Source organism: Gadus macrocephalus, chromosome 1 (assembly GCF_031168955.1).
Source record: "Gadus macrocephalus chromosome 1, ASM3116895v1".
Taxonomy (NCBI): Eukaryota; Metazoa; Chordata; class Actinopteri; order Gadiformes; family Gadidae; genus Gadus; species Gadus macrocephalus.
This window is the reverse complement of record NC_082382.1, coordinates 15655566-15670420: the sequence shown is the minus strand read 5'-3', so window position 1 is coordinate 15670420 and position 14855 is coordinate 15655566. Positions and strand designations below refer to the sequence as shown.

Genomic DNA, 14855 nt, shown 5'->3' with positions numbered 1-14855 from the left:
TAGATAAATGTTTTTGATTGGCCCAACCAAGCCATGGAGGTCTGTCTGAATATGATTCAATTAGCATATACCAGAGCAAATAAAACATAAGCTCACAGATATTCTGGTCCAAGGCTCGCAGCATTGACGCGTAGGCCTATGCCACAAACTCGAAATAATTAACACTGCGTTTGTTTAATTGTTAAATTTTATTTGAAAGTAAATTTATTTACTTGAGTTGGAATACAATATCTAACTAAAGGAAATCCATAAGATGGCCAGGTGAGTCTGATATTGACAAGAATAGCCTATAGGATGATCACTTAACATTTTTTGGGTTTGAGTGAACGGCGGGTCACTTCCACAGTAATCAGTGAGCGGATCGATAAAATCATCTAAAGTAGCCTACCATGTTCATGTTTATCTCAACAGACGATTTATTTTTGAAGATTATTTAGATTTAAACTTCCAAAACGATTCACCTCATGGTGTGATGTGGAACATTTGCTCTGGGAGAGAGGATGCACACGGCCAAATGCTTTCTGGCCTAATTTAAAATAAGATAGTCTATATCATGCAAAATAGTTTCTCAAACCTGTTTGGTCTCTTAGATAGCTGTTTTTGATCGATTTCTAGGGATTTCTATTTTTTATGGCAAGTTGTTAAATAAAAACATATCCGTTTAACCGTGGTAGAAGATGTAGTTTTTTTAGTTTGCGTGTAAATAAGGTCCAAATGTTATCTTGCTCACCCCAGCAAACATTTCGTCGTCGATCACAAGTCTAATCGACGTTTGTCATGGAGGTCGATACGCCGTCGTCTAGTCAGAGCCCGGCTACATCCCATGAGTCAGCGAGTCAGCTGTGTCACAGCAGGCTTTTGTCAGATATCTTGAAGGTATAGGTTTTCCTCTTGGCAGTGGCGTAGCCAGAAATGTTCAAATGCGGCAGGCAAAGCCAATTTGATTGAACATAAAATAGCCAAGATGCACCATAAAAACATTAATCAATGGCATGTTATATTTATGACATAAAGGTGGAATTAATTAAAGGTAGTGATCGCAGCTGACAAATTACTAGGAAACATTTTAAACTTGCGCAAAACTGCATTAACCCATGCATCGCTGAATCACATTTATTGAAGGCTTCACCGGTTTCGGTCATTGCTGACAATACACCGGTTAAAAATTGTAAACATGGGTAAAACTGCAAGAACTCGGCGTGTCATCACATCAAATTGAAACAGATTGGCCATATAAGACAAGCCTACGGCAAAGATTAAAACGTAACATACACACACACACACACACACACACACACACACACACACACACACACACACACACACACACACACACACACACACACACACACACACACACACACACACACACACACACACACACACACACACACACACACACACACACACACACACACACACACACACACACACACACACACACACACACACCAGGCACGGCGCCAGGAGTTGTGGATGGGCCTTGTTTAACCTGATACAAATGACTGAATAATATACTGTTATAACATCTGTGCATAATAGCTTGATGATCTTCAAATATTTTGTTGCATTGTAAAAAGTTTCGATGCAGGACGGACATATCCGCTTTCGCTCCTTAGGCCTTTTTACACTGCCAAGCCGGTGTAACACCGAATTCTGCGACCCACCGAAAAGTGTGACCCCAGGGGGCGCTGTTGCACATTCTCTGCAACATGCACGTTTGCATTATAACAAAAACATAAATAAAACATAAGGTCTCCCCCCACCGGTGGGTCTTTCTTTTCTTGATACTAACATTAATTCTAAACAGCATTTTTTGCACGGTAGCCTATAATAGGAAATGCTCAAAGGTGATTCAGGGTAATTTAACACTGACTGTAGCTTTTTATGGGTAAAGAAGCAACGGTGAAGGACGTAAGCGCCCTATCATTGTATGGGTCTGTAAAATGCAATCAAAACAAATGTATTTATTAAGCACCTTTAATCAAAAGGTAATTGGTTGGGGGTAGATCTTATGTTTTATTTATGTTTTTGTCATGCCTGTCTACGCTTCGCATATTGCAAAAAATATGTAACAGCGCCCCCTGGGGTCACACTTTTCGTGGGGCGCAGAATTCACCGGTTCGGTCGCGGCTTGGCACGATGGGACGTTCCTCTGCCCCCTCAGCACCTCTTGTACCGCGGAGCGTCTAATCGCATTTACATTAAAAAGAGAAACCTCCAGTGTGTAGGGTCTGGGAGTGTAAAGACGTCTCTTGTAGGCCTACTGACCAAAGAAGAGCACTTTGGAATCTCCATTACGCACCATACCTGGCTGTGCTTTAGCGCGTCACTCTATAGATCCAAGGCCTATAGACTGTGAAAGTGGTCAGGAATCTAATATTCCCCACATAGTTTAGTTATGTTCGTATAACATGAGGCCGACTATTTCTGAATTCTGTTTAATTGTTTTAAGTTTTCAACAATATTTCGATATCGTTAGCAACAGACTGAGCTTGGCTTATTATACAAAGAAGATGCATTAAATTGTAGCCTAGGCTACGAGATAATAATTAATACTATATCCTACCGCGATTTCACGGTCATCCACAAAGATAACAGCCCTTTAACACAAATCGAATCAAGCATCAATGTCACCAAAGATTGCTAAATTGCAAAAATTTCAGAATATATATATATTTTTTTTCAAGAAAGGTTTTGGGTGGGCCTGTTGAACAGTGGATGGTCCTAGGTCAGTCAGGCCCACCCATGACGCCGTGCCTGACACACACACACACACACACACACACACACACACAGAGACACACAGACACACACAGACACACAGACACACACACACACACACACACACACACACACACACACACACACACACACACAGGGCTGCCGGACTGGGGGTGTAAAGTGGACAGGCTTGGGGGGGCCCAAGGCAGAGGGGGGCCCATGGAATGTAAAAAAAATAATATATATATTTTTAAAATCTTCTAACACCCCCTAGTGGCAGGAGCCCCACATTGCGCTCAGTGGCCATATGCCCCCTAACCCTCTTGTATACAGGGCCCAGAATTTGGTGCTACGCCCCTGCACACACGTCTAGCCAGCCGAGTGTGCCAAATTTCGCCGTTAATTAACGGCGAATTGTGGCTCACTCGTGCTTGCCATACACACACACACACACGCAGAGACATCCTCTTCGACAGACAGACAGCCCCTTTTCCAGGTGCGGCACGGGTCGCGTTTCCACCGCCAAAAGTGGGCGTGATCCGGACTGAGCCGTCTTGAGCCGTGTTCCTGATTCCTCGGACGCCAGCCTTCCGAGTCGGAAGTCGGGAAATCTCCCAGCTTTCTTGCGGCATTTCTCAAAGCCCCCTTTTTGTCTCATCTCTCGGAATTCTGAGAGCAGACCGAGAGCAGTGATGACGCTTAAATTCAACAGTTTAGCATGCTAAATGATAAAAGGATAATATATATAAAAAGGATAATGTCTTTACAAATACAGTTGAATTTTAAATTCGAGTGTCTTTTTGAAACTTACCTGCAACTTGCACGCCTGTCGAACTTGACGGCAAACTGATATCAAGCAAGCTACTGATGGCTGTGTTGTGTTCTCTCTCATTCAGCCGAAATCCCTCAAGACTTAATGATCCCGGCTTTAACACGGTAATATACAAACAAAGTAAAGCTACAAGTTTTTGCCACAAACAGCGTTACATTAAGCTAAGCTCAAAGTTTGAATTGTTAAGGTTTGCTGAAACAAAATCTTGTAAAAATAATTTCCACCCTGTGAAGAATAATGTAAAACTATAAAGCCTGTATTTCAAAATAAGGGTACAAACAGCTTTAACAATGTTTTTTCTCTCCTCTTCTCTTTCAGGTGTTTAATGACCCCATCCACGGGCACATTGAACTCCACCCTCTTCTGGTCAAAATCATAGACACACCTCAATTCCAAAGACTGAGGAACATCAAGCAGCTCGGAGGGGTCTACTACGTTTTCCCCGGAGCATCTCATAATCGCTTCGAGCATTCCATTGGGTGTGTGTGTGTTTGTGTGTCAGGGGGACACCTTGTACGAGGGTTGGGCCAGTGTAACAGATTTTAAACCATTTTGATAATTAGTCAAGTCCCGTATCGTAGCGCTAATATCTTTACCACCAGATGGCACGCACATGTCCACGAAGCAGCTCGTGACAAGTGGAACATCATGAGTTATGCCTGGCACAAGCCTGACAATTTTTCAAAGTTTGCACAGCAAACCGGTAATTCCCAATTCTGTCCCCACAACCCAGTCCTGATCCTCAAAATTCCCAATTAGAATCTTGAGAGCAAGAACATGACTCAAGCGTAAAGAAATCTGGCGGACAGCGGCCATGCTGTGCTAGATGTTATATTTGTGGAAGATTCTAAATAACTACTTAAGAACTTTGGAAAATGTTGTGTTCTCAATTGGCTAACATCTTTCCAGTTAGAGCAACAAAACGTGACACATCAGCGGCAGCCATCTTGGCCCCAAATTTGATAATTGTTGTTATTGGACCAACCCCAGCCAGGAATAGGGCCGCACAATATGGCAGAGCAAATAAACATGAGTTGGCAGATTAGTTTGGTTCCCAGATTAGGAAAAACACAGATAAACCTATGCTAAACTTTGCACTTATTGTGTACGACCATCATTAAAGTATTTGCGAAAATGTTAATATTAAAGATAAAACGACATAGAACTACATTGACATTTATTTGATGGGTTAAGGTTAAACCAACTACTGTTGAGGTATGATGATGGGTCTGAAAGCATACTAAGTTGAAAACCAAAGATCTTTAAAAAATGTGTTTTAAATTCATACAATCCATGTGGACATTACTTCATATGACAATGAGGCTTGAAATGGGGTTTTAGACATCGTACCTGAGTTAGCGTGAAGTAACTACAAGATGACGCGCCCTTTACTCGATTTTTCGAAGTAAAAAAATCCCACCCTGGGCTGCAAATCCTCGTGGGGCAGATCCTGGTCGAATTGCAGTACTTTTTTAGTTTGTACTTATTTAAAATTTTGGGGACAAAGTTTGTTGTCAAAATATTCACGTTTCGCAAACCTACATTGTTGAAAACCAGTGTTTGAGGCTCCCAACCAAGTTTATTGTGGAGCGTTTGTGGCTGATGGCCTGAGTTATAGTCAGATTGATTGGAATCTGGGTGGGGCTGCACACCTTGGGTGCATTCAGAATCAAAGCAGGCACACAGGTCAAACCAGCCATCACCACAGACAGCTCTGACATGTTGGTATTCAGCAGCTGATCTGCATGTAAACATCTTGCCAATTACAATAGATTAGCTTTTACCTGTGGCTTGGTGTCGGAGGAGACACACCCCTGGCTGGCACCCACTGGCATGTGGCAGGGTTAACTGACACTTATATTGCAGCGTTTAACTGGGTTATCTTATACTGGTCACTTTTGTTTGTATCTAACCAGATTCTCTTCGGCAACGTTAATCAATTAAAGCATCTTTGTTAATTTATTGTTTGCAGAGTTGGGTACCTGGCTGGAAAGCTTGCTAAATCTCTGCAAAAGAAACAGCCTGAACTGAATATCAATGAGAGCGACATCCTCTGTGTGCAAATCGCTGGCCTCTGCCATGATCTGGGTGAGTAACAAGAGCTGCACCCCAACCCTTACCCCAAAACATCCAACATAGGCCAGTTTTTGTGTGACCATGAAACTAATGAGGGATTGGTTAATAATGAATGGTTTCAAATTTCTAAACACATATCTCTCTCTCTGTAGGACACGGACCTTTCTCTCATCTGTTTGATCGGATGTTCATTCCTGAAGCACGTAAACGTCAAGGTCAAGATAAAAAAAAATGGACGGTACTGAATGATTCTCCCTTTTCCCAAAATTCCGCTCGCTGTTTGTTCCGGGACATTTCACAGACCCTTATTTGGCAACACGCTAAAACAAGCCAAAAGTCTGGCCTAACGTTCCTAAACTACTAACTTCTATCCACATCTCTAGGATTCCAACCTTTCAAGCTTTCAGAAAGCAAAACAATATGTCATAGGTAAGATTAGAGATTTGTTAAGTGAAGAGGAATGGGTGGAAGAGAGCAAAATTTGGTAAATATACGACCCTCTGTCTAAACACAGCCTCCTGGGAGGGAGGCTGTGTTTAGACATAATTTCTTCTCCGTTTAAATGATAACGCCATGGTTGCAAATGTGATTGATAGGCAAGAAGAACCCAGAATCAATCAGGGAAGGGCCATTAATTGTTTAAAATCTAAAATGCTTATGGCTGGTGGATGACTATGCCATTTCTAAAAGATTATACTCAAATTATAGCTCTTGAACAACTATAATTTAAGCATAACACTCCAAAACACTGAACGCATCCTTGATACAGTTTTCTCCATTTAGGCAACTTATTGAAAGGGGGAAACTGTAACTTTTCCTTCACTTCATTAGCAGTGTTAAGCAAGAATCAGTCGGTTCTTCAATGCATATAACCCAACGAGGAATAGAATTAGTATTAGAATATAATCTATACTTGAGTTTTCACGCTCAACCTCTAGTTGTAATCAACAGAGGTAATTGTTTAATGGAAAGTGTAGTATACTATGCATGCAAATCAATTATTAAATAGCTTTTACTGTTTTTCAAGGCTGATAAGTGCATTGACATTTTAAAATGCAAGGCAACTACTATTGGTTAGTTGAAAATAATAATCATCATTGAGATTAAACATCTCTTCCAGTGTCCTGGCCAAGACAGGCAGTAGTAGCCTATGGTCACACATAGCATACACACAAAACATAAGAAAAATAAAACAACTAAAACAGTCCTCAGGGGGGAAGGGGGATATCAATATCGCAAGACATTTCGGGAGGCTCATCGAGGAGTAGAATAAAGTGTAGCCTTTTGGTCGACTCTTAAAGCCTTTCCCTGGCTGTCCAGCCAGGTGTCTCCCATCCCGCTGATTGGGGTTTGGTTGATGCTCTCCGTCGCCGGCTGGTGGGTGACGGTGGTATCGGCCATCCCGGACCAACCCTCGGGCTGGTCCGGGCCGAGGTTTAAGTGGTGGGATGCCACAGTATGTGTTCTTACCTGCGCGTATGCCGATGGCACACCTGTGTGTGTGTGTGTGTGTGTGTGTGTGTGTGTGTGTGTGTGTGTGTGTGTGTGTGTGTGTGTGTGTGTGTGTGTGTGTGTGTGTGTGTGTGTAAGAGAACAAGTTAAGATAACGTGCGTGTGGAATGCATTCATAGTGCTTTACACACATCCACACACTGACGGCGAAGTAAGCGGTAAGTGTGAGGTGTCTTGCGCAGGGACACATGAGCAACCTCTGAGTGTGTGTGTGTGTGTGTGTGTGTGTGTGTGTGTGTGTGTGTGTGTGTGTCCTTGCAGCACGAGCAGGCATCGCTAACCATGTTTGATCATCTGATTGAAAAAAACGTACTGGAGCTGGAGAAGGTGAAGGACTGGCAGGTGCTGTCAAAAGAAAAAGATTTCATCAAGGAGCTGATCGTTGGGAAACAGGCCGACGCTGATCAGCCAAAAAGAATGGTGTGCACATTGACTCTCCCAACAAAAGGGTTGGTTCTCTCCCAACAGACGGGTTGGTACAATGAATCTCTCTAAAGAGGGAAATGTACCATGAGTGTCCCAACAGAGGAGTTTGTACAATGACTTTCCCACAGAGGGGTTAGTATTGTGACTTATAGAGTGGCCCCGGTATGTACAGTTTGATTTAGTTAATTTATTATCCAAAGTGCCATACAAGTGAGGCTAACAACAATCAAAATTGGGGAAACTACAAAATAAATGCTGTGTAGAGCTTGAAGAACCTACTGCACATAACCTCCTCTCACCATTGCCTGAAAAATGAATTGTTCTCACAGAACCCCCTAGTTAGACTTGCTACACCACATAGCAGGCTTTTTTCAGTTCAAACTCATCGGACTCAGAAATAGGGTTTCTTTTGAGGTGAGCTGCTACATTGCTATGTTCTATTTCTATTTGTCTGTTGACCATATCCTTGTGCTGTCGTTACAGAGGCCATACAAAGACAAGTCTTTCCTGTATGACATCGTGGCCAACAAAACGAACGGCATCGATGTGGACAAATTTGATTACTTTGCGAGGTCAGTCCTTACTCAGGTCACTAACCTTGTTTGTGTATTGTGTGAGATGTTCATGCCACTGCTCTTTTGAACTATGCAAGATCTTCACTGCAGCCATCAATCATTTGGAGTGGGGTCCAAATGGGGAAGGATATTGTAGCGGCTCAGTGGTTCATGGCTTCATCAGAAATATCCATTTAGCCGTAATAGCAGGAATTTCTTAGTTATAGTGCACCAACTTGATCTCATTCCACAAATCTGTTTAACCGTATTATAGAGGTAATCTTTAAATCCTGTTTCACTTGTCAAGCGCAAAGATTTTTCCAAATAAATACATCTATAAATGAGTTTCCTGGTTTAAGATGAGATTATATTTTATTTTTTGGATATATGAGTGAAACTGTACTTCAAGCCTTGCAAGAAATGGGTATGGTACGGGTATGTAATAGGTATGTAGCGCCATATCGCTTTGGGTTGGATGCCCTAATACTATTATTCCTCCCAATATGATTAGTCGGTCATATTTTTAAATACTAAAATGTATTTCAATTGAGAGATGACTATTGGACATAGAGTAAAAATAAATATTAGGCCAACATATAATTCAATAATACAAAATAATACTAAATTTAGGATACAGAGGACCACACTCCCAACCAATGTTTGCACTACAGTAGACCTACTACATTTACCATGGTTTATGGTACCAAGTGCCAAGCATTAACAACTGCTAGATTAACCACTTCATGGTATACAACACAGACAGCTAGGACAAGATGCTACACAATGCTAAATACCATTTTAAGTGCAAGGACGTAAAACATCCAATAAGTGCGTAAGAGGGGTGTGGGGGGTAAGGGGGGGAGGCTATGCAGAGTCTAGGTGAACTCTGAACAAGTGAGTCTTGAGTGAGATGAGGAACGGAGTCAGTGATGCAATAAAAAAAAGATCCCAATAGCTTTGGTTTACCCCATGAAGGCTGTGAAGAAACTAGAAATGAGAAATGGGCATGTAAAGCAAATATCTTTCACATTTTTCTCCCAGAAGGCCATGCAACCAGACATCCATAGCCGTCAGGGTTTCTCTCTCCGCGCAATATTGTCACCTTTTTTTACCCCTTACCTGTTTGTAGACCCCTCTACACCTTCCTGCTCCATAATGACTGGTATCGGAATTCACTGCACCACTTTGTAATGCAGTCTTTGAAAATCTCCTTAGTGACTGAACCATACTCAATACACACAGCCACAGCTGCCAGGGATATCTTTCTCTCTGGATCAACCAATCAATGGAGAAACAAAGCAAGAACCTGTAAAAGTAAACCTGCGCTATCATGTCAATGTATTCATCCTTTCCGTTCCCCATCTCAGAGACTGCCATCACCTGGGCATCAAGAATAACTTTGACCACGACCGCTTCATCAAGTTTGCCAGGGTGTTTAAGGTGGACGGGGAGAAGCACATCTGTGCCAGCGACAAGGTCAAATGATCTCAGACTTCTGTTTTTAATCTGATTGAAACAGCTCTCTAATTCGTCCTATATTTGACTAAGCATAACTATGGGTATTCTTCAACAGGAAGTGGGCAATCTATATGACTTTTTCCATACAAGAAACTCTCTCCACAGAAGAGCTTACCAGCACAAAGTAACAAACATTGTTGAGACCATGTAAGTACTGTGTCTGTGCCAGGTACTATAATAATTACGAAAATAATTGTATTCCAAACTGAGTTTGGTTGTGTTTTTCTAACCAGGATCACCGAGGCCTTTGTATTGGCAGACAAACACCTGACATTCGAGGGGGAGCATGAGAAGTTCACATTGTCCACAGCTATAGATGACATGGTGGCATACACCAAGCTGACTGGTGAGTGTTGAGACCACACTGTGTTGTGGTTGGCTTGGGTTTTGCCTTTTGCAATATCAAAAACAAATTATTTCTTACCCCTAGGGTAAACATACCCTAAGGCTTCCTTAAGCAAGATGCCTCACCACTACCTGCTCCTTATTCTAAGATGTACTGTAAGTCACTTCTGAGGTGTCTCTGTATATATATTTGCCCCTGTAGACAACGTCTTCGAACAGATCTTCCTTCCTACCTCGTGGGAGCTGGATGAGGCCAGGATGAAGGATCTGAAAAAGGCCAGGGAGATCCTAACGAACATCAGCAGTCGTTGCCTCTTCAAGTGTGTGGGCCAGTTCTATTCAGCATATCCAGCTGACATCGAGGTGTGTGTGTGTGTGTGTGTGTGTGTGTGTGTGTGTGTGTGTGTGTGTGTGTGTGTGTGTGTGTGTGTGTGTGTGTGTGTGTGTGTGTGTGTGTGTGTGTGTGTGTGTGTGTGTTTGTGTGCTAGAAGTGACAGAGGAACACAACCATGACCGTTTTGTCACTCTTTCCATGATCTTCCCTGAAGGATATGCGTCTGCATTTGCTAGATGACCAGAAAAATCCCCTGGGCATTAAACTGTTGCCAGAACACCTCAATGTAAGTCATTCAGTGCCTCTTTCTGGAATTTAATCTATGCTGGTTAGGGGTTGGTTTGATAGTTCTGTGGTGGGGATTGTTATGATTGAACGGGAGGAACCCAAGCACAGACAACGGAAGATGAATTAAACCAGAGGTTTATTGTAGTGAGGACGAGAGCAGTAGGGAACAACAGGAGGTGGACAGGCAAGGATGGATACCAGGCAGGTAGGGCTACTGGCATGTAGGCAGGCAGATGAGCACACAGGGTGGATGGCAGGCAGGTACGGGGTTGGTGATCCATGGGCAAGGAGAACACTGAGATTGACCACGGAAAAAACACGGAACTCAAAAGGGAATTTGGTATGTACCACTGTAGTTGAAACAATGATCTGGCGATGAGTGGCTGAAGAACCGGTGTTTAAGAAAACCAGAGATGATGACTGGAAATGGTGAGGAGCTGGGGAAAATGAGGGAACACTTTGCCCCAGAGGGGGAGACAGAGCAGAGCATCTGCTGGGCCATAACAGGGTTCAGTAATACTTGTCCCAGAATGCAGTTTGGATTTAATTTCAGCAATGTATAAAGGCAATCATCTATTGATATTTTAGCTACAAGTTAATACACATTTTGTTACATGGTTCCCTCCCTACATTTCTCTGTGATTGAGAAGTGTTGCATTTCACGCAACTGTGATTGACAGGCAAGATAGCTTCCCTTAACCAATCAGGTAGGAAATGCCCCGATCTGTATGAAATTATCCGGGAGTGGTCTAAATTCTGGGAAATGGCCCATGAGTGCAGATGAAAGATATCTGAATTAGCCAATTAGCTGCTGTTGTATTGAGCAGCAAAATATATTAGAAAATAAATGTCTTAGTTGTTATTTTTCCACAATGACCATTGCTTTTCCAACCACATGCCATGTACCCACAACTACTTGACAAATATGTATCTACATGAAATTTAAAACATACCTTTTATATATTTTTTCCTTCGCCATGCATGTGTCAGGTGAAAAGTCTTCCCCTTGTGTCTCCTAGGTTATCAAGATGGACTATGGCATGAAGACAGAGAATCCCATTGATCGCGTCAGTTTTTACCGCAAGGGAGACAAGGAGGCCTTCAAGATCTCCAGGGGCCAGGTTAGAACTTTGCCCTTGAACACAATTATTTTTAAAAGCATGTTAGTGCAGTGTAAACATTTATGTAATTGAGAGATAATATGGTCATTTATAATGACTTCCCCATCTTAGACTAGCATTGCAGTGCATGTGTGAGATAAGCTGAACACTGGGCATAATTCGGGCAGCATTTCAGAGTAGACTCACACAAGTGTGTTTTCACACAAAAAATGGTTGTTCATTTAAAAAAAACATTGAAATGTATTTGAACCAAAATCAGAATCAGAATCAGGATCAGAATCTCTTTATTGTCATTGCACAAAATTGCAACTAAATTGGGGTAGAGGCTCTCAAAATAAGTGTTTTTTTTAAAAAAAGATTTTTATTAAATGATGTTGTCCTTCAAAATGCCTGGGCATTTCACATCTAATATTGACAGCTGTATGGAGTATGGAGGATCTGGTTTTCTCTGATGATATGAATCCATCTTATGGTCATTATGATTAGAAAAGCTGTTAACATTATCAATGTTAAGGTGTTATGTGCATAAATTAGAGCTGTCAGTTAAACGCGTTATTAACGGCGTTAACGCAAACCAATTTTAACGGCGTCAAATTTTTTATCGCGCGATTAACGCAAATCTTTTATTAAAAAAAAATAATTTTTTTTTTTTTTTTTTTCTTTGGCTCAAAACAAAGAAGCAGTAGCCTGACTGCTATGTTCAAATGACATTTGTTCAAAGCAGTCTAAACGACTGCTTAGATTTTAATTGCACTATAGGCTCTTTTTTTGTATCTTCCTGTTTTGATCAGTATATGCCAATGTTGTTATCAATAAAAAATCATTTGCACAAGGCAAGCCGATGCACTTCACCATGTTGATAAGAGAATTAAAACGAGAAGAATTAATGGGACAAAGAAATCAAGGGATATCTAGCATAGAAAACGAATTTGCGATTAATCGCGATTAATGTGAGTTAACTATGACATTAATGCGATTAATCACAATTAAATATTTTAATCGCTTGACAGCTCTAATATAAATATATCTAGCTCTAGTCTGGGGACACTACATGTCTGTCCCTGACTGCTTCTTCTTTGTTCCGGCTCCTGTCCGCAGGTGTCCACGCTCACCCCAGGACACTTTCAGGAGTGGTTGCTACAGGTGTACTGTACGGCGGAGACTGATGAGAAGATTCTGGCACTGGCCAGGAAAAAATTTGAACAGTTGTGCCAAACTGTGACAAGCAAAAAGGTTTGCTTGCAACTCAGTATATTGCTCCATGTGGTTAAATTGTTTCAAATTACATTGTTTTACTACCGTGAAGCTGGGTAGATGTAGGAGTTGATGCAAAGCTTTTATTTTAGGTTATTCATTTTTTCATGCGATGGTGGCATCACCAATCCCATGTTGGCATGTTATTTCAGAGTAGACTCACATCGTAACTCAGCGTTACAACTGTAGTTACGTTGATGAAACAATTGGAGGAAATATATCGATATATCTTGCTCTAGTCTGGGTACTCCTACGCTCTACTGAACCTGAACATGTCTGGCCCTGACTGCTTCTTCTTTGTTCCGGCTCCTCTCCGCAGGTGCCCACGCCCATCCCAGGAGAATTTAAGGAGTGGTTTCTACAGGTGTACAACGGTACTACGGAGACTGATGAGAAGACCCAGATGATGGCCAGGGACTTCTATGAACTTTGGCTCAAAACTTTGACAAGCGAGTAGGTTTGCTTGCAACTCAGTTTATCGCTCCATGTGGTTCCATTTTTTCAAATTAGATTGTTTTACTACGCTGTAGCTGGGTAGATGTAGGAGTTGAAACAAAGCTTTTATTTTAGGTTATTAATTTTTCCATGCGATGGTGGCATCACAAATCCTATTTGGCATGTTAACGTGTTGTTTATGTGACCTATTTGGACTCTTTTCCTAAGTTCTTTCTCCTTCTTTCTTCCAGAGAGAAAAGAGCTCTAGAGATGTGAACCCTCCGGAGCTGGAAGCCAATGAAGGCCCAAATCCAACTTCAATTTTGAAAGAACCAAAAGAAACAAGATTTTCCTTGCTGCTTTTTTGATATTGGTATGGGTAGGAAATTTGATGCCTAAAGTAGAATTTTAATAATTATAATCCACCATTTTAACCAGAAAATGTCCTAAATCAAAGTCACAATCCAAACAAGCTTAATCAACTTTTTTGTCTTCAAGTTCAGTTTTATCACCAGCTGCACCAGCCATCACCAGCTGCTGGTTTTGTTTTTGTTTCTTTGTTTCTCTTCATTTAGATATGCAGTTTCTGTCCATAGTTTACATGTTACCTTAAGGTGAATCTAACGCTGAGAATTTTCATGCAAGAACACTTTTTAGTGTTTCTGGATTGATTCGATTTTTACATAAAAGATAGTGTAGGCAAATTATTTTCAAACTATTACCTCTCATATTTCTTGAAATTATTTTTACATGCCGACAGCAATCAATAAATAAAATGATCGGACAGAAAAACAAGGAAATCCGGTATCTGTGGCGATCACAAGCCATTAATAAGTCTGTCAAATCAATTCATCACACTTGAATGTGTATTTGTTTGCAGTGGGTTTTAACTTCATATATATTCGCTGTACTGATTTAGTCCCGACAATAAATGGCCAGAATCAAAGCAGGCTACAGACACTATAATGAATACATATATTCTAATCTTTGTTCATGTTTTTTTTGTAATGCGTCTAATATAAATTTTGTTGAAGCACTCTTTTTCATTTTCAAAGTTTGAACATCTTCCTTCATAATAATAATAATAATAATAATAATAACAACAATAATAATAATTGTGGGTAGATTCGTCCTTGTTTTGGGTTACTAAGGTAAACCTACCACAACGCTTGATACATTTTGTTCCCGGTGTGTGTGTTTGTTTGTGTGTGGGTTGAAAGAAAAATATATATTCCGTCTACGTTCATGTTTAGTGCTCTTTTCAAAGATATATTATGATATAAGGTTGTAGTAAGGGCCCAGGAATAGTGTTTAGAATATTGCTTGCTGTTCTGCTAATAAGGTTAACTGAAAAGTATATTTGCAAAAGATAGACAGAGGCTGGGGCAAAAATTGTGATAAATGGTGATGAAAAAAATAAACGGCTTTATCCTCAA

At 41.1% G+C, this 14855-nt stretch overlaps 2 protein-coding genes across 2 annotated transcripts in view; one reads left to right on the top strand and one right to left on the bottom strand.

The window, feature by feature from the left end:
- Window positions 1-1185, bottom strand: part of samhd1 (SAM domain and HD domain 1) — an 18692-nt gene extending 17507 nt beyond the window's left edge. Inside the window, exon 1 of the mRNA XM_060049096.1 lies at window positions 731-1185. The gene's annotated coding sequence lies outside the window, so the exon portion shown is untranslated. The remainder of the gene's footprint in view (window positions 1-730) is intronic.
- Window positions 79-14855, top strand: LOC132455357 (deoxynucleoside triphosphate triphosphohydrolase SAMHD1-like). Its single transcript, XM_060049194.1, has 16 exons — window positions 79-261; window positions 3636-3660; window positions 3875-4035; window positions 5529-5644; window positions 5785-5870; window positions 7406-7566; window positions 8056-8142; window positions 9492-9600; window positions 9698-9789; window positions 9876-9988; window positions 10190-10350; window positions 10536-10607; window positions 11629-11730; window positions 12829-12963; window positions 13304-13437; window positions 13671-14855. The coding sequence occupies exons 1-16, from the start codon at window positions 254-256 to the stop codon at window positions 13693-13695; spliced, it is 1587 nt and encodes a 528-aa protein (XP_059905177.1). The 5' UTR covers window positions 79-253; the 3' UTR covers window positions 13696-14855.